The sequence below is a fragment of the Camelus dromedarius genome, chromosome 23 (assembly GCF_036321535.1).
Source record: "Camelus dromedarius isolate mCamDro1 chromosome 23, mCamDro1.pat, whole genome shotgun sequence".
Classification (NCBI taxonomy): domain Eukaryota; kingdom Metazoa; phylum Chordata; class Mammalia; order Artiodactyla; family Camelidae; genus Camelus; species Camelus dromedarius.
In genome coordinates this window covers 493,075-517,950 of record NC_087458.1, presented here as the reverse complement: position 1 = coordinate 517,950, position 24,876 = coordinate 493,075, and the positions used below count along the sequence as shown (strand labels likewise).

General features: G+C 57.4%; 1 protein-coding gene across 5 annotated transcripts in view; it reads left to right on the top strand.

Annotated features, from left to right (window-relative positions):
• The window catches only part of BANP (BTG3 associated nuclear protein), a 74,651-nt gene that overhangs the window by 24,820 nt on the left and 24,955 nt on the right, over positions 1–24,876 (top strand). For 2 of the 5 annotated variants that reach the window (XM_031436637.2, XM_031436635.2), the window contains exons 3-7: positions 719–810; positions 1,708–1,907; positions 14,652–14,768; positions 15,989–16,161; positions 23,527–23,766. In XM_031436637.2, the coding sequence (XP_031292497.1) occupies positions 719–810; positions 1,708–1,907; positions 14,652–14,768; positions 15,989–16,161; positions 23,527–23,766 (822 nt within the window). Of the gene's footprint in view, positions 1–718; positions 811–1,707; positions 1,908–14,651; positions 14,769–14,975; positions 15,076–15,988; positions 16,162–23,526; positions 23,767–24,876 lie in introns of those variants that run through there. The other 3 variants (XM_031436640.2, XM_031436639.2, XM_064477663.1) reach the window with 2 other exon arrangements.

Here is a 24,876-nt window from a genome sequence, read left to right as displayed (position 1 = left end):
GCTTCTTTGTCATCATTGGCCCGTGGCTGGTTCGGATGCTAACTTACCTCCAGGAGGTCAGCTCACTGCGCTCGCCCAGGGCCCTGGAAAGGTTCTCATTAGAGTCGTGGGTCTGTTCCGTTTCTTTACTTTAGGGTTTTGAGACGAGTCATCTTGTACGTGCTGGGGTAGGCCTTGAATGCAGGCTGAGTGCTTACCCGGGGCGGGAGCCACGAAGACCCCTTGGAAGGTGCTCTGGGGAGGTGCTGACTCCAGCCACGCTGTGAGGAGGGATGGCTTTGTCACCTGGCATGTTCGGTTTGAGACTAGTGTGGTGACCAACTTGTAACAACATGGAATATGCAGAGAGTGGAATGAGGCGGCCAGTGACGAGACTTGTTCCAGAGTCGGGAGGAAATCACCACCATGGTGGGTCCTGTTGGAAAGGGCGGCTGACCGAGCCCTGAGGGAGCGGCCTGAGGCCTCGTGTTCGGGTCAGCTCCGTGGCACGTTGCGGAAATAGTTTATCCACTATTTCAGTTTTCTTGAGGTTAAGGAGAGACCCTATTTTCTGCCAAACTAAGAATTTTTAAGTCAAAACTGTAAAAAGTGAAGAACGAGGCAGGTTGCACCATTTCTCGTGTAACTGTCAGGTGTCGGAACCGTTTGCTCTCCTAATAGTAAACAGCTCTGTAAAACCTTGCATAACGAGTTTTCTGTCTCTGCCTTTGACTTCCAGTTGTGCTGGAGAATCATGTCGTGACAGACGACGATGAGCCAGCTTTGAAACGCCAGCGGCTAGAGATCAGCTGCCAGGACCCGTCCATAAAGGTACGGGTGTGGGGGTGTGTCCTTACCCATGTCTCCTCGGGGCCTCCAGGGCCGCCGGGGCAGCGCAGCGCGTCGGGGCTCACAGCAGGAGGGCTGCTCTCCCAGCCCCGGCGCCAGACGTCTGAGACCAGGATGTCGCAGGGCCACTGCGTCCCCTCCAGGGGCCCTGCGGGAGGGTCCTTCCCTCCTCTTCCCGCTCCCGGGGGTCCAGGCGTCCTGGGCCTGTGGCTGCATCACTTAGGTCTCTGCCTTCGTCTGCATGTGGGCTCTCCTCTGTGCCTGTGTCTCCTCTTCTGTCTCTTACGAGGACAGTCTCACTGGATTTAGGGCCGCCCTAACCTAGAATGTGCTCCCTCTGTGTTCCCGTAGACTCACAGCCAAGCTGGCAGCAGTGGGAGGCGCATCGGGTGTGTGACCTGGTCCTTGGGTTTGCAGCCACGCGTGTCCCTGTGATGGGCGGGGGCTGGCGAGGCTGCTCTCTCCATGGCCACTAGGTGGCAGGCGTGCTGTTCCCACGCGCAGGACCCTCGCCAACACATGCGGGCAGGTTTCCGGGCCCTTTTGGGTGTTAGGTGGAATCTGTTTTCGTAGTTAGGAAGCCTTGACCAGGTGTATTTGTAAGTTTACTGATTAACAGAATCATATCCTGAAGACCACCTAAGTTTTGTGTCCGTGGACTTCAGTGTGACTTAGAACCGCAGCCACACGGAGAAGAAGCACGAGTGAGCAGTCACGTTTTACATGCGGAGGCTGAGCTCGTTCCCTGGCGCGTTCCTGGCTTGCACCTGAGGGGCCGCCGTGCAGGGCTGTGCAGCTGGGACAGGAGCGGCTGCTGCTTGGAACTGTCTCCTAATGGTCACGACTCCTTTCTGAAGCTTTTCTTCTCTTCACTGCCAGTCATTCCTGTACTCCATCAACCAGACTATCTGCTTGCGACTGGACAACATCGAGGCCAAGCTGCACGCGCTCGAGGCCACTTGTAAGTCACTGGAGGAGAAGCTGGACCTGGTCACCAACAAGCAGCACAGCCCCATCCAGGTGCCCATGGTGGCGGGCTCGCCACTCGGCGCCACCCAGACGTGCAACAAAGTGCGATGGTAAGAGCGGGCGCTGGGCTCGCTGTGCCGCACTCTCAGGGAAGTCTGCTGGGTGGCTTGGGGTCCTCGCATTTTCTTTGTGCGTCCTTCCTTTGGGACCAGCCCACGGGGCTTTGAAGCCGTGCATCTGTCTCTTCTCTCCTTCTGTCCGTCTGGCTGGTCTTGAGATACTTTTTCTTCATAGGTGGTGTTTACAAATCTCCTGAGCACGTCACACTTCCCACCCGTGTCCGCACTTTCTGTTGTGCTGTTCTCCCCGTGTGGAGCCGAGCCGGGGCGAGTTGTGCCGGAGCTCAGGTTCTGCTTGTGCTGAAGCTCCGTGGAGTGTGTGGTCCGATGGGGCTGGCTGGTCTTCCACCTGAGTGCGTGTCCTCGTCCAGGGCGCGGTCAGGTGCCCCTCCCGGGACAGACCCCGTCGGTCCTGTTGGCCTTCCCATCCTTTCCCACACGGGCTACGAAGACGTGTTGTTTGTGGCGGTGGCAGCATTTGTCCTTGCACTTGATGGGAGCTTGGGGCGCTGTTACCGAGGGTCTTCTGTGGGGTCTCTGGGCCACCTGCTGCCGCCTGGCCAGCGTCTGTGTGGGGCAAGGGCGGTGGGGCTCAGGAGTGGGAGCCAAGGGGCCGGGGGCCAGCAGCCAGCCTGCTCCCACGTCTGCCGAGTGCTCCAGGGACAGGGCAGCGTTAGGGCCTTGCGGACATGCCTCAGTGTCGCAGTGGCCGCGTGTCCAGGTCTGTCTGAGACAGCCGTGGGTGACGCCTCCTTTAACTCTCAGATATGCCCTGGTGTGTTTGAGACACCGCGTGGCCCCTGCTCTGTAGCCGGGAGGGGGGCTCCAGGGCCTCTGTCCCCAGAGGGAAGGCCGGTGGTCCGTGGTGCTTCTCCCTGTGTTTAGTCCGTGTCCTGACAGGTCAGCCGTGTTTCTCCTGGTGAACATTTGTGGAGCCTGTCAGGAGGCTTAGGCCTAGCAGCACCAATGCCTTTTTTAAAGAATAAATTTTTTGTAATGCACTCTTGTCCTGAAATGTAATGTTTAGAGACTATACTTCATACATAAAAATTTAATGTAATGCCTTAACTGTAACGTAAGGAGAAATAAAAGGATAGAAATAAAATGCATGAAATAAAATAATATGCATTCTGACACGTAAGTGTTTGGGTGAACTACGTGGGGAGGCAGTGAATGGGCCAGACCTCCCGTGTCAGACCGGGAGGGCTGTCACCTGGGGACTCAGGTACCAGTTAGCGATAGAATATTACAAAAGGAGCAATTCTCAGTGACGTTTCCAATAAAGCAAAGTATAATTTTTTCTAGACTCAAACAGTTGAATTCCTGGAAAACGCATGTTATATTAAAACTTTCCAAAAGTATTTTGTGTGTCAGTGTGGACTGGGGTAAGATTCTGGGCTCAGAGAGTCAGAAGCATGTTTTTCACTCGCATGAATGTCTGTGACATTGGAAACCTGCGGGAAGATTTGCTGGTGGGGAGGCTGTCCTGTGCCTTGAAGGCTCTCAGCCACCTTGGCCTCTGCCTGTAAAACCGGTGGCTCGTAGGTGTAGCCAGGTGTGTCGCCGGGGCAGCGGCCTGCGAGCTGCTGTTCTGAGGTGAGACGAGAGTGGAGGACAGGCCTCCCGCCCTGAGCGAGGCGGCCCTCCTGCTGGTGTGGCCTCTGTCCGTCACCTGAGTTTGGAGGAGGTGATTTCAGGAGCTGGGGACAGGCTGACAAAGCCCCCCTGCTGGGGCCCCGCCGCCGCCGGTGATCCGTGCCGCACCCGTCAGCTCAGGCGCGAGGACGCGTCTGCGGGGCTGGAGGTGCCACTGTGGCTGCGCCCGGGCCGCGGGGTCCTGGTGCCGGGCTCCCTGCGGGTCGGGTCCCAGGAGGAGGCCAGGCCTCCGCGCGCAGGCCGCCCTGTTTGATGCCGGCGGGTGAGGGGGCCAAGTTGCACAGTTGTGCTGAATCTCAGGTTTGTCTCCCCGTCTTTATAAAAGGACCAGAAGGGGCAGGTTTGCTGGGCCTGCGGCCCTGGCTCCTACAGGCCGGGCACGGACCCGCCCGTGGCCCACGCTGCGCCTTCTGGGGGCCACGTCCTGACTTGTGGGCCACGTCCCTTTGGGGTCATTTGTCTGGTGAGGGGGCTGCTCGCTTGGGTGAAGGCATTTCCAGCTGCAGGGCGCCCATCCCTCTCCAGTGACCGTGGGCTCACGGGGGACACGTAAGCAACTTCCCCGGTCAGGCCCCACCCCCGCCAGGGAGACGCTGTCTGCAAGGACAGACCGGCCTGCGTGGTGTCCTCCCCGTGCGCTGACAGGTGGTAAAATAGGAGTCGGGTGTGCCAACACGGACTCAGGCTGTAATCCGGTTCATCTAAGTCCGTTAGGTTTTCTGATTTTAAAGATCCACGTTGTGATGTAAAATCAGCCCCTTATAGAACACGCTTACTGTTTATCGGCACACCGATTACTAGCACTGCTAAGAAAACTGTTACTTACATGAGTTATCATGGGATTAATAGAAGGAAAGGGCGTTCCTCCCTTTTCTCATAGGTATGGTTTTAAACAGGCTGGGTATGAGTGATTTTTTAAAGATGCTAAATCTGGCATTTCTCTCCACACAACTTCTGAAAATGAGAATAAAAATTACCAACAATTGAAAGCTGTTAACAAGAAAATTTGGGGAGAAGTAAAGGATAAGAATTTAATCCTAGTATATCAGTGAAAAAATTGTGTATTTAAATCAGAAAACTACTACTTTGTAAACACTAACGTAAATGAGAATTGTGTGTCTTGTGTGGGCAGTGAAACACAGAAAAGAAAGTCTCCAAAAACAATTAAAAATTGGTTAACATTCTGAGTAATAAGGTACTTCTACAAGTTCTTTGTTTTGGGCCTCAGATATTTAAAATAGAAACTAGAAGTGTGTAGATCCTAGATTACTTTACATCCAAATCCTATGCTTTAAACGTAGCTTACGATTCCTTGGCCCCTTTTGGTGTTTGCTGAGAGTTGAAAGTGTGAGTGTGTTCTCACGGTGTAGATGGGGGCGACCCTGAAGGGCTTTTCGGTTGTAAGGAAGACCCTTGATGGTGGATGAGAAGTCATCTGTGAAGCACCACTCGCCTTCCACTTGGAGAGGCCGCACCTGGCCCGGAGCCAGCTCTGCAGCTGTGGGACGCACAGCTGCACCCCTCTCGGCGCACCGGAATCCGCTCACCTGCTGGTTGTTCCTGATTAAAACTGGCCGGACTAGACTCTGCTCTCAGCTCTCAGTTAGTTACTTGTTCTCTTGAATCCCTGGAGCACAGAAGACAGTGGGCTGCTGCCAGCCTCAGCTGGCATTTTGGATCCAGATTTCCAGATTCTGCACCTGAATGAAATTCTTTAAATAAATTCAAGAAGAAAGAAGAGAAGGAAAGAAAACCTTTTTCTTTGGCGCCGTGTTTGTGAGGTTACCTGGATGGGCTTTCATCTGACAGTGGTGTTCTCCTTCGGGAGCAGAAAAGAGGACTTGACTTCTGCTAGCTGGGTGCTTTCTCCCTTGCGAGCGCACCGGCGCCGTGAATTTGGGTTTTGCTTCGCTGTGATTCCAAGTGTAGTGATGTGAGGTTTTAACTCCAGAGCTGTTTCACCTTGACACTGGAGGTGGTGGGTGCAGAAGCTTCCCTTGCCGAGCTGCGGACGCCCGGAGGGTGGCTCAGCCGTTAAGTGCCGGCTGCGAGCATTTCAGGAGTGGCCTGTGTTGTTTTGCGTGCACTGAAGGGATTGGGTGTGGAGTAAAGTAAAACCCCCTTTTCTGCACTTCTTTGAGGCCAGGTGCAGTCATTTGAGGAATGTGCAATAGGCAGGACAGAACTGAGCCCTGCGATGCCCGCCGGACAGCCGGCGGGAGGGCCCGTGTACAGGCGGAGATCGGGAGAGGTGCCCCCTGCCCGGCGGGCCCGCGTGGAGCCCGGCTGTTTGGTGTCACACGGTGACGCAGAGCCAGCTGTTCGGGGTTTGTTTTAATTAACTGAACGTAGCTGATGAACTCAAAGAATGCTTGTGTTTCTTAGTTTTAAAAGCAATCGATTTTTATTCTCTTTATTTTTCAGTGTACATATGCTTTATTTTTATTGAGATGTAATTGACATGTAAGCGATTTTTATTTTTAAAAGCTTAAAAACTTCTTTTAAAGCTTTAATATGTTTCTGCAATTTTAAAACAATTGTAATGACTCAGAGACTTCTTGATAATACTCAAAATGAGAAACAGAAGTGATTCAGGTTCTTTTGCAGTTTTTCTTGCAGAGAGATGTGTCATGTAAGATGTATGGGGGGGGAACATCTTCATCTTTGTTTTTCTCTAAACCAATTACGCGCCCACAGAGAATTGAGCTATTTGATCAAGAAATTATTTAAATTCCCCATAATAGGCTGATTGCTGATCCTCAGTTTTATTTCCCAGAGGATCTTTTTTTTTTAAAAAAAGGTTGATGGATGTTTGTGGAAAGGCTGGTCTGGTTTTTTGAGCCCTCCTGGCTCCTGGGTCAAGAGGCCTCCTCCGGGGCGTCTCTTCTCTGGCAGCGCCGAACCACGGTCTTGGCCGGGTACCCAGTGTTCAGTCCCCAGTCAGAAGTGCAGTGTTTCATGGGCTTCAGACGATGACAAACTCAAGATCAGGCTGTTTGAATTGTGAAGAGGTAGTTTGGTCTTAGCTGTGACGAACTGGTTTCCGACTTTCCTTACCAAATTCTGAGTTTTGGTGTTTGCATTTAGTTTTGTGTACACACGGTTTCCTTTCCTGACTGGTCTGTATGGGCTGGCACAGCTCTCCACTTCTGGTGACCTAGTGATGACACCCTGTGCATGTCAGGGCTGCTGACCAGAGAAGACATGCCGTTCGCGTGCATACGCACAGCTTCGGGGACGGTACTTCTGATGGCTCAGAGATGCCGTCTGATAACCGATGCGGATGTCGTCAGCTTTAATAGACCGTGCCCCTCCTGGTTTCAGGCCCGCTCGATCCTCAGGACTGGGATTGCGCTGGGTCTGAAGGTGACCTTGGAGAGGACGGCTGTGCTCACAGCACCGAGCCTCTGCTCCACGGCGTGGCGCCCCTCTCAGTGTGCCTTGTGGTTCCCACTGTGAAGCTCGTACACGAGTTTTCCGAGGCTCGTCTCCAGGCGTGGCACTCTCGGCGCTGCCGTGAGTGGCGGTGTGCTCTGAGTGCTGGTTTACGGCTGCCCGGTGGGCGTGCAGAGAGGCAGTGGGTTTTCTCTGCCGACCTTTGTGCTGCCTTGTTTCTAAACCCACTTGTTTTAGGCCTTTTCTCTAGGGAGTTTTAAAAGCTCTGCTTCCTGTCGGATTTCTGCACCTTTGCTTACTCTGCTGCTCCGGGCAGGGCCGCCGCTTCAGCGTCCGCTTCAGAAAACACCTCTGCCTTGTCTCTCACCTGAGTGGCAGCATCGAGCCTCCCGCCGCTAGGTGTGAGGTGAGCTGGGCAGTCTTCACGGCTGCTGTTTGTCAGGAGAGGAGGCTCCCCTCGCTTCCTTGCCTTGTGAGAGCGTCCGTGCTGAGCAGGCGCTGAGCTTGTACGTGCTGTGACGTGTGTCCTTGGGATGATGGTTTGGCCCTCCTGTTGGTGCTGTTGCTGCGGTGAGTCACGCTGACTGATCCCGGGCAGGAAGGCGGCCTTGCGTCTCTGCTGCCGCAGCCTGGCTTGGTCACGGGGGGGTCCCCTTTTGTGTGTCTCTGCGCTGGTTTTGCGCGCACCTGGTCCAGGGTTCCACATCTCTGTTCACGGGCCGTGTGCGTCTGTAGCTCTCTTTTTTGACACGTCTGCTTTGTTGTTGGGGTGACAGCCTCAGAGTGAGCTGGGGGGCCGCCCTCTCCGTCCGTCTGCGAGCGTCTCTGCGGGCCAGTTCCACCTCTCCCCTCCGCGCCTGGTGGGGCCGCCGGCGAGGCCGGCTGGGCCTGGGCTTCCACCATGAACTCGACCTCTGTCATGGATGCGGGGCTTTAGTAAATGGCATTTTCAGGTCGGTGTTGTTGGATGTGCCCCCTCGGGAGAGTCCTTGTCATCGAGTCTGGGGTTTTTCAGCATCGTGTCCCCTCTCAGGTGTCAGTGAGTCCACAGGATGCTCTGGCCGAGTCTCCTCTGGCCTGGGCGTTTTCCCAGACCCCCTTTTCTAGGTCTTTCTGAGGAGCGCGGCGTAGGTGTTTGCTGGGAGCCCCTGGCTGGGGTCAGCCCAGTGCGTCTCTCGTGGTGGGCGTGGGGGGCAGACTACGGGTGCAGCTGTCCTGGGGCTCGTGGACGTGCAGGCCAGGTGTGCTCGCGGGGCAGGGGAGCCCGCCGGCCGCAGTCCCTGGGGCTCCCGCCCCTTCGTCCGCACCTGTAGTCCAGGCCCCTACACGAGGTGGACTCGTGTCTGTGTTGGGCTTTGGGTTGAGCCCAGTGCTGTGTGTAGCTCACTGGCCGGGTCTTGTGATGGGGGCACTCCCCGGGGCCCCCCGGCCTGTGCCCCCTGGCCTGTGCCCCCCGGCCTGTCCCCTGCAGGGTTCGGTTTGGTTGGAGCACTTACGGCCTTTCTGGTCTGCACGGTCCTCGAGGTGCCACCTCTGCCTTCGCTGGGAGCGGCTGTCAGAGCGGAGGTGCGGCGCTGGGGTCTTGCGGCCCTGGGGTCCCTCTGTGCTGCAGCTGTGCGTCCGCCCCTTGTCCTGGGTCGCGTTCCGTCGCTCCTGGGAGGAGGAACACTCTGCTCTTCTCTGGCTTCACCCTCAGAGTCCGTCCTGTACCCCACTGGCTTCGGCAGGGGGTTGGGTGGGGGTGATGGGGTCAGAGGGTGCGCCTTCCACACCCTGTCCGCTCCATGCAGCTAGTGTTTGAGGTCTGTCGCAGTGGGGCACCCCATTTTTCTGGTGCATTGGTTTTTGGGGGCAGTTGGGAGCTGATCTTACACTGTATTTTGCTTGTCTCGCTGGTTACTGGAAAGAAATTCTGATGCTAATTTAGTCTCATCCCTATGAGTGCTGTTTTGGATCCTGGTTTTTGTGACCTTTGGCTCTTTAACCTGCAAGCATTAGAAATAAACCCTTTAAAACAAGCGTTAGCAACTTTTCAGACGCTGGGCGTGTTGGTCGGGGCGCCTGAGCTGCTGCAGCGGAGGGCCCCCAAGGCCATAGTTTGCCTCTCGCTCGCGTTTGTGGTGTCCTGTGGCCTTTCTGGCCCCCACACGCTCTCCCCGTGTGGCCGTGAGTCCCTGAGCCTCCCGTCCGTGCTCTGCTGCTCCCTGAGGCCCCCAGTGTCTGTGAACTCCGGCTACCTTTCCACGGAGGGGGACGGGGAAATACAGCCTGGCTGTGTGGTGGCTCCCAGAACAGGACCACCTATGGAAGGGTGCAGGGGGTCACGGTGGACCCCAGTCTGTCTCCTCTCAGGTGTGAGGACTTCAGGTCACATGGTTTTATTGTTTCCCTGAGGATTGCTACCCCGTATCCTGCGTACTTTTTTTTTCTCTTGTTGAAACCCCAAGACTGGTAAACAATTCTGTTTTTTAAAGCACATTACACTGAACACCGTTTCTTGTTTTATCATGACCCACGTTCTTGTATGTCATGCTGGAGAGTAACTGTGAAAGCTGGTGGGAGGACATGTACCTTGGGAGCAAGTATCGGTGGCATTTTCTCATAAAAAGAAAACAGAATGACTTGAGATTCTTGCTAGCTTGTTTTTGTCAATAGAGGTTCTCATAAAAATTAGAAAATCAATATAGCATCAGATTTCCCAAACCAAACCAGGTGAGTAATTATTTTGAACTGCAGGCCAGTCTCAGGATACAATGTAGTGGGGCCCCCTGCAGGTGGACGGGAGGCAGCAGCTTTTTCGGGTGTTTCCCAGTGTTCTGCTGGGGCTCCTGCCCCAGCACGGGAAGCACCGTTGGGCGACACTGTGTGAACAGACGTCACACCTGACGTGACTGCCTCACATGGGTGCTGGCAGAAATAATAAACAGTCCGTGACCGGGATAGAAAGAGAGTTTTATTTGAGCCAAACTGAGGACGACAGCCCGGGAGACACCTCTCAGGTCACTCCGAGGAGCTGCTTTGCAGAAGCTGGGTTTTCTGCATAGATTTATGTCTTGTCAGAACAGAGAACACCCAGCAAGTCAGGGATGCATCCCCTCAAGATTTCAGAAAAAGCAGAGAACGTTCACTGAGAGTCAGGGCGGCCCTGGCGCCTTGAAGGGCACCTCCTCGTGGGAGGAGCCCTGGCACTGGCGTCCCGGGAAGGGGTGTCGCGTCTTCATTTCCAGCACGACCTCCTTTGCTCCTGGTCAGGGCGCCCTTTTCTTCAGTAATTAGAGCAGGTGCACAGTGCATGTTGGATCGGCCACAAACGGGCTGTTCTTATTGACACGGGGTGGTGGTTAACGCACGGGTCTCAGCGTATGAGCATCTTTTTGATCCCAGGAGTCGGGGGAGGACGTGCCATTGCCCAGTTCTGGGGGGGCAGTTCAGTCCCCAGTCAGCACTGGAGGCAGGCTCTGGCGCTGGTTGGGGTTCAGACTGACCCCCTCACCGAGCTGCACGGTGGGTTTGGAAATAGACCTGCAGAGATGCCGACTAGATTCCGCAAAGGTGCGGCGTCATCGGAGGAAGGGAGGGAGGACAGGAGGTGCTGAAGCGGTTGGCCTCCAAGAGCAGAGTGAGAGGCGTAACCACGAGGAGACCTCACGCCTGAGCAGAGAGGAATTTTAAACGGATCACAGATTTCAGCGTACGATGTAAAACTATAAAACTTTCAGATGAAAACAGAGGGGAGAACCTTTGGGACCTGGAGCCAGGCAGAGACTTCCCAGACTTCCCAGCTGAAGCACCGTCCCCGCATGCATGCATGCTTGTACACGCGCACACACATGCATGCACACACGCAGGTAAATTGGATGGATCAGGATTGAAAACTGATGCCTGTGAAAGACCTGCCAGGAGGGAAAGACAAGAAGCAGACGAGACGGTGTCAGCAAGCCGCGCCTCTGCGGAGGACAGGGAGGTCGTCTCAAGTAAGGAACCCTTGAACCTCAACGGTGGAAAACCAGATGGTCCAGTTAGAAAGTCAGAAAAAGCAGAGTGTTTGACCAGAGTGAGAATCCATGTGGAAGGCTGTCCAGCATTGCTGGCCTTCAGGACTAAAACCGTGATGAGATGGCACCTCGGCCCGTCAGAGGCTAAATGACAGTGACATCACAGATGCCACCTGGGCCGTGGCTGGTGGGCACGCCTGATGGGGCCGAGGCTCTGGAAACAGGTGGGAAGGATCTCATGAAGTCATAGTGTCCTCACCGCGTGGCCCTGCAAGCTCGTTCTGGGGCGTTTATCCCAGAGAAGTGGACGCTCATGTTCACACAAAACCTCCACGTGAGTGTCCATGGCAGCTTTGTTTACAAGAACCACACCCTGCAAACACCCGAGGCCCCTCCGGGGGTGAAAGGTTCAGCAGACTGGGGCGGCGCCCCGAAACGAATGCTCGGGCCACAGAAACAGCAAACCCGCGGCGCCGCCCCAGGGGTCTCCACAGGGGGCGTCTCCAAGGTCACGCGCTGCGTGCCTCCACCCCTGTGACGGCCTCCAGGTGTCAGAGTGGTGGGGGGACAGGTTAGTGGCTGCGGGGACGCGCAGGGTGGGTGTCCACAGGGGCCCAAGGCCGCTCCTCGGCGGCGGCGGGGCAGTGGCTCAGGTGCACACGCGTGGGGAACCCACACGCGCACACTTGTGGGAGCGTGCAGAGACTGCTGGCACAGGTGCACGCAGGAGGGGAGAGCGCACAGAAGCGCACGTGTGCGCTCACAGGGACGAGACCTGGACGAGGCTGGGCTCTCGGTGGCCGCGTTGTCCCCGGGTCACTTTCTTGCGCTTGCTATTGTGCTGCAGTTTACACGGGATTCCCCGTCGGGGACACAGGACTCTGTACGTTCCCATGGGTCTGTAATTACTGCAAGATGTGTCTGTCAGGGTTCCGCCAGAGAAGCAGAACCAGTAAGGGATAGGTGTGTTTGTGAGAGACAGACAGACAGACAGACAGACATGGGGAGAGAGCCAGTAAGAGCCAGAAGGAGCTCACTGCAGGGAACCGGCTTACAGTTGTGGGAGCGGCCACGCACGTTTGAAGTCTGTGGGGCAGGTGGGACTCCACGGCCAGAGCTGAGTGGTGTCCCCGAGACCAGGGACAGCCTTACCCACCTGAGCACGCCAGGCCCACCCAGGGTGATCTCTTTTTTGATTAATTTCTCAGCAGCCGGTTAGGACTTTAATCACATCTGCACAGTCCCTTCAGGGCAGCACCGGAGTTGTGTCTGATTGAGTGACGGGGCCGTGGCTCAGCCTGGGCCACTCGACGTTGTGACAGTTGTTGCAAACTGACCCTTGGAGAGCCACGTGCTGCTTCTTAATGTTACGTGGGTGTTCTGTAATTTTTGAAAAATGAAATACTGTTTTGTACTCGTTGAGCTTGATGTAAATTGCGTTAGTGGAGAGGGTATAACTTCCCACAAGTTACAGTGTTGATTTTGGAAACAGACCAATTCGTTGCTCTCGCAGACGTTTCCGCTGTCACCTCAGGACCATCAGTCATCGAACAGCCCACGGGCAGGCCACTGGTGGTCAGCGCGCACAGGGCTCCTTGTGCTTCCCGGACATTCATCCCCGTTTCATTTCCTTCACAGACCTTTATCCTGGCAGCCGGGCTGTTACACTCCTTTGCAGCACAAGTAGGGACAGACACTGAAGCTGGAACCTTGTTTCCTGTAACCGTGAGGCCGCCTGGAGGGCTCGGTGAACTTGCCTGGGTTGAGTTCTCATTACAGCTGTTGGTTCACAGTTGAACAAAACCACTGAAGTTACTGCTAGTTTTTACCTAGTTCTTAATAACGCAGCATTGTGAACGTTCTCTGGAGGTGGGGGGGGGGGCTGTGGTTTTAGTTAATTCCTGGATCTGTGGAAGATGAGGGTCAGTCTGTCGCTTGAAATGACACAAGGTTCAACATGGGTTCTGTCTCTGTCTTTAGTTTTGATGGTTTTGAGTTCTGAAGCTCTTTGTCTGCATAGATATGTGGGCGAGGAAGGAACTCTCAGTGCTTCACGGTGTGTGCCGAAATCCTGAGTGGTCTATCGCCAGAAGTTACTCTGGCGATCTGTGAGCTGAGGACGTGAGTGGGCCGTCTGTCTGCTGTGCGAAGCGGGCTGGAGGGAGCGGTCGCCGGCCGAGCCGTGGCGCCCTCACCCCAGGCCGGCCTGGGTTTGGCCCGAGGCCCGTGTCCGCGCAACACTGCTCCTCCGTGTGGTCCGAGTGAGGGAAACGGGCTTTGTTGGGTGGGGGGCAGACACGCTGACTGGGGCTGCTCTCAGGGCGAGCGTCTTTGGGGAGCAGTGCCTCTGGGAGCTGAGTTGCCGAGAGCGCTGCACGGTCAGGACCCCAGGGAGCCTGGGGCGCTCCCAGGCCTACCCGCGCTCCAGCATGACCGTCCTGACCCGGGTCTCAGGCTGTTGCTTCCTTGATCGTCAGGGAAAGGATCTTTAGGAAAAAAGGGTGGATTTAGTCAAACAGCTTTGCCCGCTGGCGGCTTGAGTATGTTTTAATCCGTTCCCTGCGGACCTGTCAGGCCCGTGTGTGCTGATGTCTATGGTGGCCCCGCTGACGGGTGTGTGGGGCCTGGGAGACACTGGCGCCCACGGGACACTTGTTCGGCCACCTGTTTCGATATGTGGAAAGCTGGAGCCGTTGTGTGCAGCCTGGCTGTGGGCTCGGTACCAAGTCAGAGGTCGCCTGGGGGGCCTGTGCTGGCTCACGTGTGGGTGGGGCGGCAGGACAGCATCCCTGAGGGCGGGGCACCTTGGGGTGGCCCACGCGCGGCTGATCATGCTTTTGTTTTAGGAGACACCTCGGGTCCTGCGATTCACTTGAGCATGAAACAGTGCGGTTGGAGCCTCCGATTTGTGGGGGGGCATTCACAGCCATGTGGCTGTGAGGGGGGCTTGCTTCTCCCGTGTGCTTTGGGGGACGGGAGGTCAGCCGCCGAGTTGTTTTTGGAGAGTGAAGTCGAGGAGTGACATCCTTCGCAGGTGACACTGCTCTGCACCACAGCCTCCACCGTGGGGCCCCCTCTCCAGGCCCCTGTGGCTGGGAGGCAACCAGGGGAAGTGTCCACGACCGTGTGCCCGTCTGCGTGTGCAAATGTGCGTCTTCACTTAGAGGAGCCCGTCCGGGCGCAGTGCTGTAGCGTCGTGTCCTGCAAAGCTGAGTCCCCTCCCTTTGGCTGTGGTCCCGCCGCAGTCCCTCCTTAGTCCCGCCCGCCCCTTCCTGTGTGCAGCACTGGCATCCTGGACCGGTACCGACGAGTACCTTGGTCACGAAGACCTAGATTTCAAATCGGAATTCACTGGGATGGAGTCAGTGAAAGCATCAAGCTGCTTTTCATGCAAACGTGCTGTTTCAGAAACCTTACTAACTGCACGGTAGCAGCTTGTGGCGTCTCCACCTCTCCTCTGTAACGGTGTGAATGTTCCTGACTCAGCTTTGCCGAGAGCACCAGCCACGCGGCAGGGCACTGTCTCCATGTGGGAAGCCCCTTCTCCGGGTCGTGACGCCCGTGTCCTGCTGGGGCCACTCCCCCGGACCAGGGCGCCGGGGCTGACTGTCGATTACTCTGATGTGCTGGGACAATGAATGCTGCTGTGTTAAGGTCTTCTTTTCTCTGTGATTCTTTTGTTCCCTAGCGTCGTCCCCCAGACCACAGTAATTCTCAACAGTGACCGGCAGAGCGCCATTGTAGCCAAGACGGAAGACCCCCTGGGCAGCAGGGCGCCGGAGCCCCTGGAAAATATCCTTAGCAAGTCAGTAGCACGCCACCACCCCCCACCGCCACTGCCGCCGCCGGGGCCCCTCAGGGGCGGGGCGGCGGCCCAGGCACCCCTGTCGTTGGCCCGCGGTTCCCCGTGGTCGGGGGGCTGCGCTGGATGGGGCAGGGCCCAGGGGTCCCTGCTCGCACGTGCTGTGGGGAGGCGCTGTGTTCTCACCACGGTCCGTGGACCTCGTCCTCTCACCCCTGTCCCATCTGTCTGTCTGTCTGTCTGTCTGTCCGGAGCACGTCAGGTCAGCGGACGCCCTCCCTGGTTGGCGCAGTGACGGAGGCGTTCTGAGGTGGTGCTTTTTTCTCACTCCCTTTTCTTTGGAGATGTTTGGGACGTGACCTCGGTCAGAAATGGGCGTGCTGGGAGCACACGGTCGCCCCTCATGTGACGGCGGGCCCGCTGCTCGAGGTTCCTGGGGGAGGAAAGGCGGCAGAGGGGCTGGTCCGCGGGGGGCCGGGTCCCCCAGGTGTGGCCCGGCCTCAGCGCTCTGACCGCGGGGACGGGGGCACCGCTGCTTCCCCTCCCTCGGTGTGCAGCCGCCTCTTGCAGAGAAGTCGAGGGGGTCATCGGGAAGGCAGGGGGTGCGTCTCCACACCATTCTTTTTTGGGGCACTTCGGGGAGCTGGCTGGTGGTCTGTTTTTCTGCAGTCTCTCACTGCTCTGTGTCAGGTCCCTCGTGGTGGTGAGATAGCCCCAGGAGATTCTCGACTGGCTTTTTAAACCCACTTCAGTGGTTTTTGTCAGTGGGACTCGGGGGCGATGCCTACACTTTCACGGGCTGAGTCATTCCTGGGCCGTCTCCCGGACGGCGGGGAGGGGGGCGCGGTCGGAGCCCCTGGGCACGCTTTCTGCAGACGCGGCCCGGAACACCACTCTGACTCACACGGGAGCGCTTTGTAGGGTCACCTCTGTGATCGGAAGGCAGCATTCGAGACTTGAGTCACAGCGAGTTGTCATTTCACTTCTTCTGTGGTAGACACAGTTTTCCTAAATGCTTCAAATTTCACAGTTTCTTTGAACGCTAGGCTGCCTCCTGCTGTCCAAGGCCATTAGTCTGGCAGAGGGAGCCGTGAGGGAGGACGCGTGGCCCAGGCGTGGGCAGCGGGGCTCTGAGAGATGCGGGAGCGCAGGGGCAGGGCGCGCTGGTCCCCGCCTGTGGTCGCCTCGCTCTCACGACACTGGTGTTTCTGTTTCCCGCTCAGCGCGGTTCCTGGCCGTCGGCAGAACACCATCGTGGTCAAGGTGCCGGGTCAGGAGGACGGCCATGAGGACGGGGAGAGCGGGTCCGAGGCCAGCGACTCCGTGTCCAACTGCGGACAGTCTGGAAGCCAGAGCATCGGCAACAACGTCACCCTCATCACCCTGAACTCGGAAGGTGCGCCCGCCTGCCGCCCGGCTCCCCCCTCCCTCTGCGTGAGCGATAACAGGCGTGCGGTTGGCCCCGCATGACGCGGGCGTCCGCGGTGCGGGCCCGCCACTCGTGGCTTTGTGCGGTGGACACCTGGAGCTCTGTGACCCGCACACAGGGCGTGAGTGCGGGGCTGCGGCTGGGGAGGGAAGGCTGAAAGTTAGAGGCGGGTTTTCTACGCGCGGAGGGTGAGTGCCCAACACCCACGTCGTTCAGGGCCAACTGCAATTTTCTTTTCTGCTTTTTAGAAAAGTCACACATGTTTATTGTTTTTAAAAGGTGCTAAGGTATAAAAATGAAGAAAGTGGAAATATTGCGGAAGATAGTGTGTCCAAAGATCTCTGTGAATCTTTTGGGCTTTTTCTGTGTGTAACGTACACACGTTACACTTAAGACTTTATAACTTGCTTTTCCCCACTGCACAGTCGAAGTCCCCCCGCTGCTCAGAGCTACAGAGTCGTTCCACGCGGTGCCGCCGTCACTTACTGAGCCGCGTCCTGGAGGCTAGTGTCCAATGATGGGTGCTTGTAGGTCTCCAGCCCGCGGGCGGCTCGCTGCTCGGACCCAGGCCCTGGCCCCGGCCCCGGCCCTGGCCCGTGTGAGGAGGGCGGGCCTGCACATCCAGGTGGAGCCCCCGCGGGCCGCGCCGCCCCCGCCGGCTGCGGTGCAGAGGGGACGTCCTCCCTCCTGCCGGGTGTGGGGTCCACTGTTGTTGGGCCTGGGTCCAAGTGGGTGTGCCCTTCAGCACAGCTGCGTTGGGCTTCCGAGGGCCGGTGACTGTGCGAGGGAGGCGAGGACAGACGAGGTAGCGGCACATTGCCGAGTCTACAGCTTGTGATTCGTCAGCTGGGAGGAACTGGGGAGGTGTTTCTGCTTCTGTGTCTGAGTCGTTGATTTTCCCCGAAAACACGATAGAGATTTTTCTGTGGAACAAAGATTTCCCTTTGAGGAAGACTGGGTACCATGTCTGAGATGCTGAAAACTGTCTTCCCCAGAGTGTCGTCCAGTCCTGGAGGAAGCTGCTGGGACTGAGCTGGCAGAGCAGGGCGCACAGGAAAAGCAAATCGGGCAACTTTTAAAAAAGGATTGAGATCTAATTTACTTACCATGAAATTGACCATTTTAAAGCGTTCACGCTGGTGGGCTCCGGGACAGACACCAAGTGGGCAGCCCCACCCCCGAGAGCTCCGGGCGGTCACTCCCAGCGCCCTGCGCCCGGCCTGGCCGCCGCTGCCCTGCGTTCCCACCCGCCCCCGCTGTGGCTGGGCGACGTCCGTCACGTGGCTGGGGCGCATTTTGCTCATCTGCTCCCCCGTCGACGGACGCTTGGTTGCTTCCGCTTTGGGGCTGTTAGCCAAGTGCTGCTGCGAATGTTCGGGTGGAGGTCTCCCTGGGCTGACGCGCTCATTCCCTTGGGCTGGTGCCTGGGGTGGAGTGGCTGGGTCGGGGCGGCGAGGCTTTGGACGCACTGAATTTGAGGAGAAGAGGGAAGCTCCTGACTTCACCCAGGTGGGTGGTGAATGAAAGGCACACTTGCTTCAGTTGCAGAGGAAGCGAACTGTCTTTACTCCTTTTCCAGGTGGATTTTGGGTAAATATCCATGTAGGTGTGACTGCCTACTTCAGGCCTAATTTATTTGGTTTAAACTGCATCCAGCTATGAAACATAACATTGGATAATTTGGGCAGATTCTGGGGTTATCATGAAAAGAAAAAAATTTCACCTTTTAAGTTTATGTTTCTTAATGTGACATGAGTAATGTAAACTGTATTTCCGTGGGGGACACTGCAGAGTGACCCTCATGTGAATGTATGAAAAGTCCAGTTTCGAGCTTGTGAGTATTGATATCTGTAGGGAAAAACACGGATTTTTGTGTGTCTGCGTTTGCTGACACCGTTTTTGGGAGCATCGCCCCCGCAGTTCTGACGTCATGAGCACGTTGGGCGGAGGACCTCAGCTGGCATGGAGGTTTGTGAAGGTGGCGCAGAGACAGGGGTATCTCTGAGCAACTGCCGTGCGTGTGAATGTGGGGGAAGAGCTTATCTGTGGACCCTGTTGTGTGGAGCTGAGGCGGCGGCAGCTGGGAGACTTAGGAGCGCGCTGAGAATCGGATCAGCTGTTTCATGCTGCGTCCTCCCTGGACCAGACAGCCTGCTCCGCCGGGGAGTCGCCGAGGACGCGTGGCCGCTGCAGGCCCTGCGCGTGGCCGCGGGTGCAGCCCCCACCCCCCCGAGAAGCACCCAGGGCTGCACTGGATGGGTATTCTCAGCCCCTACAAGTGCCTCCCTGCCTGACCCCGGAGAACCGCGGGTTGTCAGAACGCTCACTTCCTAGGGGTTCCCGCTGCTGTGCGCGGGCTCCGTGGCAGACGTGGGGGCACCCACTGCCCTGCAGAGGTGCTGGGTGGTGGCGCCCCCGTGTTCTAGTCAGGCTCCGGCTGTCACGGCACGAACTCAGAGCAGTGCTGGCTGGTGGCCATGGCTTTCTCTCCCTGGGCGGTTTGGTCTGAGTTCCCCGCCTTTGGTAAGTCCGGCGAGTGCCAGTGTGTGCAGGGCGATTGCTCAGAGATGAAGCTGGCTGAGGCAGGGAAACACAGTAGCCATAGTGGACCCAAAATAGCGTCTGTTGCTTAGTGAAGGGATTTGGTTAGCTTCTTAATAAAGGGCTTAAATTCCTGCTGCTATGCATTTGGTAATTCTTACAAAACTTGACAAGTCCTCCATATCAGACGTTTGGTGCTTACTTCCGATGAGAAGGATTGTGTTTGGATTCTAGTTGGAACATTGTCAGGCGTCAGCCTGGCGAGGGCTGCACAGTCCCCGTCAGTGACGTGCTTTGCGTGCACGTGTCTGGGGTGTGCTCGGCGAGGGATGTGCAGGCAAGTCTGGGAGAAGCAGTGGTTTGGCAGAGGCGGTTGGGCACAGCAGGGAAGCTTGGGCGCGGTCTCCGGGATGCTGGTGCTGCTGTGGGCTACAAAGGGAGGTCACCCCAAATTGCTGGCTTCTCAGAACAGCAGCTGTGCATGCGCAGAGAGGGAAATTTAGCCAAAAACATCTCTTGAGAATTTATTCACATAACTTATTTTTCATAAAACTTCTCTTTACATAAATTGTGTGTTCGGTAACATTAAAATGCATTTTATTGGCGATCATAAATCGGCTGCTAATGAGAGTAGGGTCGAGAAGGAGGCCTAGCGTGAGCATGTCCACGGGTCTCTGTGTGTGACCACGCGGTGACCACGTGGCGAATAGTCATTTATCCCCTATCAGAGAAGAAGGGCCGCCCTCACCAGGTTTCGGAACGGCAGCGTGTGACCCCGAGGGACACCGGCTATGCCCAGGGTCCCGCTCCTCATGTCAGAGGACTGAGGGGTCCTCACACACTTGCTGTCGTCACGGTTGAGCTCATGGTGACAGGCCCCTCTCAGTAGCACAACAACAGATCCTTCACGGGTCACGCCTAGCGCTCTCACCGTCTGCCGGCTGGAGGAGATCCTGATGAGAAGCCGTAGGCAGGTCACGCCCTGGCTCCGGCAGCACCCTGAGCGCTGCGGTGCGTGCGGTCGTGCAGCCCCAGAGGGCCCCGACGCCGACCTCAGCCTTCCCATCCCTGCCTGGAACCGTTCCTCCCAATTTACGCAGCGTGTTGCTTGTGAAATTCGTAAACAGTTTGGGCAGCCATGACAAAAGCCAGATGAAAACCCAGCCCGACACCAGCCCAGGAGCACGAGGCGTCCCCTGAAGGCTCCTGAAGGCTCCCTGGAGGTGGCGGTAGCTCGAGGAGCGGCCCGATGCGTCACACGCCTCATCTCGTGCGTTGACGCGGGCCCCGCGCATCGGGCAGCCCCGAAGACTGTGAGCTTCGAAGGGTCATCTTTCCACTTGTTCACCTTCCACAAAACAAATATTTGTGTTCTGAACTGTTTTCATGGTGAGGAAGTTCAGGTTACTGCTGCAGGTTTTCATTGAATAGGTATTTCAGAAGCGCCAGTTAATTTAATTCAAGATTTAAGTGATTGAAACAGAAAGCCAGTTTATTTCTCTTACAATCCAACTGGTAGTTTTAAAATAAAGCTGCTAGAATCTTTCTGTTGTTTCAGATGCCAAAAATGGACCAAACTTTTTTTAGTAAAATAAATATATCCTTTCTGAATTGTCAAAAGGCAGATTTCTCAAATATTTATGTGGGCAGGTGCTCCGTCTTGTGTTGCTTTTAGAAGATGTGACTCCTTGTCAGTGGTGAGAAGCCGGGGTTCAGGCAGGACTCTGGCGTCGGGTCAGGGCAGGGGTGTGCCGAGACGGTGACCCTGCAGCCCGGGCCCCTGCCCCCTGGGGCACCCCTGTTCTCCTGTCAGAGGTTTTCCCCCTTGTGTTGGTCAGATTGCTGCTGTGTTTCTGGTCCCCCAGCTCGGCCTTCTTACCTGAGAGATTGACAGCACTGAAGGGAAGTTAGGTGGTAAGTAGGTTAAGCCTTCCAAAATTTTGAGGTGTTTGAAATAAAGTTTCTGGGTAATTCCCTGTGTTACCAGAGATACTTAAGCCATTATTCCTGGGGTGATAGGAGGGCAAATAAAGCTAATTTAGGCTGATTGACTTTGAGGGTAGCGGGGGTACTAGAGGAGTCTAGAGTGACACCCTTCATCCTCCAGAAGGTTCTGGTAATGTTTCTGGAGGCCCATCTGCCAGCTCTAGGGCCCGCTTTCGTCCGTGGTCACGTGTCACCGTGTCAGCAGGGAGCCCGGCCTTCCCATGCCAGCAAGGCTGGGTGAGGAAACAGCCCTCGGGGGCCCGTGGGAGCCGCGCCAGCCCCGGGCCCTCCTGGTTCCCGTTTCCCTCGCTTACATTGGCCAGAACCTCCTCGCTGAGCCACGGCTGCCCTTTCCCTGTTCTTGTCCGCAGCACTGCTCACAGACGCCCACCTGTGAGCAGCGAGGAGTTTCTGATTAACCAGTCGTGATGATGATTACTTTTTACACCAAAAAATGAAGCTTCCCTTTCATTTGTAAATTTTTTCATTCATTTAACGTGGTGTGTGGTGTCTTGCCTTCACAGGAACTAAGTTTAATAGGTGAAGTCACCTTTTCATTCCTTCCTCTTGAATCAGTTTGAAAGTGTCTGCCTTTAGGCATCTGTCTCCTGCCTCCGTGTCAGGGGGACTTTGGGGCGTGGGCTTGGTGCCCCTGGGACCGGGAAGCTCTCCAGGGCTGGCGCTCGGCAGGAGGACAGCCCTCCCTCTGCAGCAGGGCCAAGTCCGGGGTCTGGACAGGCCGGGGGCTCCTCGCACAGGGCCGCTTGCTGGGGGGCTTGCGGTACTAGTGCCCCCGACTGTGTTCTGGGGCAGGGTGGGCCCTGATGGCGGTGCGCAGCCCAGCTTTGGTGGAAGGAGATTCCTTCCAGGGTGGGAAGGAGCGGGTGTGTGTGGGGAGCCCGGCAGGAAGCTGGTCCTCAGGTGCAGCTGGTGATGGGGTTCACGGGAGCCATCCTCCCTCCTCGACTGAGTGGCCGCCCTGCCGCGCTCGCGCCTGGGCCCAGCGTCACCCTGCTGAGGTGCAGACATGCTGTTTGGAGGACGACACTGACCTCTTGTCCAGTGTTTGGTTCGCTTTAAAAATATCATCTAAACAGGGGAGCTGGCTACACAGGGTTCACGTTGCTTGTTCTTGAGAAAAGCCGCGGGGGTCTTTGGCAGCGTAGGTGGTTAGGTTGGGAGCCGACGGCCTCTGTCCTGCGCCGGCCCAGGAGTGGTGTCAGTGGGCTGGGCACGGGGCAGCGCCCACCCTCTGGATGCAAGCCCTCCCCCCACCTCCCGTGCCCACCTTCCTCAGCCGTTCCTCCCTCTGCTTGCTTCTGTTTGGCCGCCGCAGGTGCAGGGTGGTCCTTCCGCTCTGTGTGGTGTGATTCTAGGTTCACAGAGGAGTTAGATCCTGAGCGTTAGACCCAGTGCCAGGCATTTGTAGATAAATTAGTCGACACCCTAGAAGGTGGAGCCTGTTTGAAATTCCAGCTGTGACCTCGGGATGGTGCCTCTCGAAGCCCTTCCCCGTCCACACTGAGCTCGTGTGAGCTTCTGTTTTTCCGCCTTCAGGTAAGTGAGCAGTAGGTGGCTGGGGCTCAGAAAGACACGCGAGTCCGAGCGTAGGCTCGGAGCACCGGCCCTTCCCTCCACGCCGTCCACGTTCCTGAGAAGTGATCCTACTTACTTGCCTCTTACTCTGAGTTCCAAAAGTCAAATCTGTGATTTGTTTTCTGTCCTTCGCTAAAGCCAGGGGCCCGGCCCCACCCGCCCTCCCGGTGGTGACGTGGTTGCCCTCCTGGGGCTGCCGAGCCTCGCCTGACATTCGAGGAAATCGTGTGATTCAGGAGCCTGGCTGGGAGAGGCCACCCTCGAGAGGCAGGGTGTGCAAGTCACAGACAGGCCGGCCCTGGGCTTTCTGCTCTGCTCCAGGCCTTTGGCGAAGCCAGGCAGGGCTGGCTGCCTTCGTGGGGCCTCTTCTGTGCTTGGAGGCCAGAATGTAAATACCGGGACGTTTCAAAACAAATCTCATGAGAAGTCTTGAAACAGTGATGCCTGTGGTTGGCACAGGACTTACAGGCCGAGGAGACACAGCAGGAAGCCGCTGTCCCCCTTAGAGGATTTAACCCTCCCCCGACCATGCCCACCCCCGACGTCCTGTTTTCAGGGCCGTCCCTCACACCTTAACTTGCTTCCACATCAGGGTCGGAAGGGATCGTCTGGAAGGCGGCCGAGTTTCCAGGCCGAGTCGAGAGTTCTCTCGATTTGTGATCACAAGTGGAGTTTCCTTCTGCCTGAGGTTGAGGCCCTTTTAAATGGATGTTTGACAACATTAAGCCCTTTCACACACTTGGTCAGTCCTGCAGTGCCCAGGAGGCTGCTACACAGGCATTCTGGTTGGGACGCTGGCCCGCTGGGTGAGGGTGGAGCTGGAAGCCGAGAGCCTGCTGTGTGCTGCCCGCACCTTCCCTCTTCCCGGAGGGAGCTGGAGAGGGGCTGGTGGGCTCGCAGGTGGCTCTGGGAGACAGCTGGGGGTCCTGTCCCCTGCCTCTCCCCCGGGGGGAGGGAGCACTTGCCACCTCGCCGCCCTCTCCTCTCCCCATCGGTCAGCGTCCTGCCTGCCTGTCCTGTGTTGGCCTGGGCCTCACTGATGTAGGGAGGGAAAGCGGGGTCTTCCCTCTTGGGGGCTCAGAGCCCTGGGCGGCTGTGTTTTCTCCCCTTGAAAAGTCCGAGCCGCGGGTCCCCAGAGCGCCCCCCGAGTGCCTTTGTGCGGCGCTGGCACTCGGCAGTGGGGCTCACCCGGGACCCTCCCTCTTTCAGAGGACTACCCCAATGGCACGTGGCTGGGGGACGAGAACAACCCCGAGATGCGGGTGCGCTGCGCCATCATCCCGTCCGACATGCTGCACATCAGCACCAACTGCCGCACGGCCGAGAAGATGGCGCTCACGCTGCTGGACTATCTCTTCCACCGCGAGGTGCAGGCCGTCTCCAACCTCTCGGGCCAGGGCAAGCACGGCAAAAAGCAGCTCGACCCCCTCACCATCTACGGCATCCGGTGTAAGTGTGCCGTGGGAGGCCCTGGGGGGGGGGGGCTGCGGGCGGAGGGCGCCAGCCGCAGGACTGGCCACAGAGCCCGGGGCGAGCTTCTGGACGGAGCATTTCCTTCGGTAAACGCTGCCCAGTGCCCTACCCGTGGGGGAGACGCCGCCGAGTGGGGCCTCCCGGACCCGGGCTGCCCCTGTCCTGGGGCCGCTCCCGAGGGCTGCACGGGGCAGGGCCGGAGCCTTCCCGGCCTCCCCTGCCCGTGGCCCTCTCCAGGGCTTCCCAGGGACGTGCAGGGCGCCGCCTGCTTCATCCCTTCCTGAGGCGGCGGGGTTCTGAGCCAACTCGCTGGTGGTGGTGGGCGATCTCGTAGTCCCGACCTTCATCCCCGGTGGGGCTGTGAGGGTGGGCGGTACACGCTGTGTCGTCTTGATGACACTTGGCGGGACCAGGGGCACCCATGCTCTCCCAGCAGCATGTGCTGGCCTGGCCTCACCCAGGGCTCGTTGACCGTCCAGCCTGCCTGACCGGGAGGGCTTTCAACGCGGTTTCAAATAAAAACGTGAAAGGAGGCTTGTGCCTATGAGACGCTAGGCTTCCCACAGGAGGTTAGGCTGTCACGTCTGAAGCCCTGGCTCCGGGGACCAGCCACAGCTGGCGTGACGTTTAAGTCTCGCTTAGCAACATGGAGAGAAAGTGAACTACCCAGAGCTCACCGTCTCGTGGTGGAGAAGGGGTGTCATCCTGCCACCGAGCACCTTGTCCCCCCCACAGGGCTCTCTGATGCTGAGCTGTGGGCCTCGGTCACGGGCGCTGAATGAGAGGGGTTGGCTTTTGGAAGCGTGTACGGAAGGACAGAGATGCAGTTCCCGTGTCTGTTTACACGGCGGTGCGGGCAGCTGGGTGGTCTTGGCGGCAGGCTGTCCTGACAGCTCCTGAGCAGAGGGGCCTGGGCCTGCTCCCAGCAGGCGCCTCGTCACCCTGGTCCCCCGGCTCTCGGCCGTGGGCGTCCTGACCCCCGTGTGTGTCATGGAGCCTGAGAATAATGGAGTAGCTGACATCAGCCTCTGGGCGGGGGGTGGAACAGCTCGAGGGGAAGAGGAGCCCGGGTGGGCTAACTTCCCC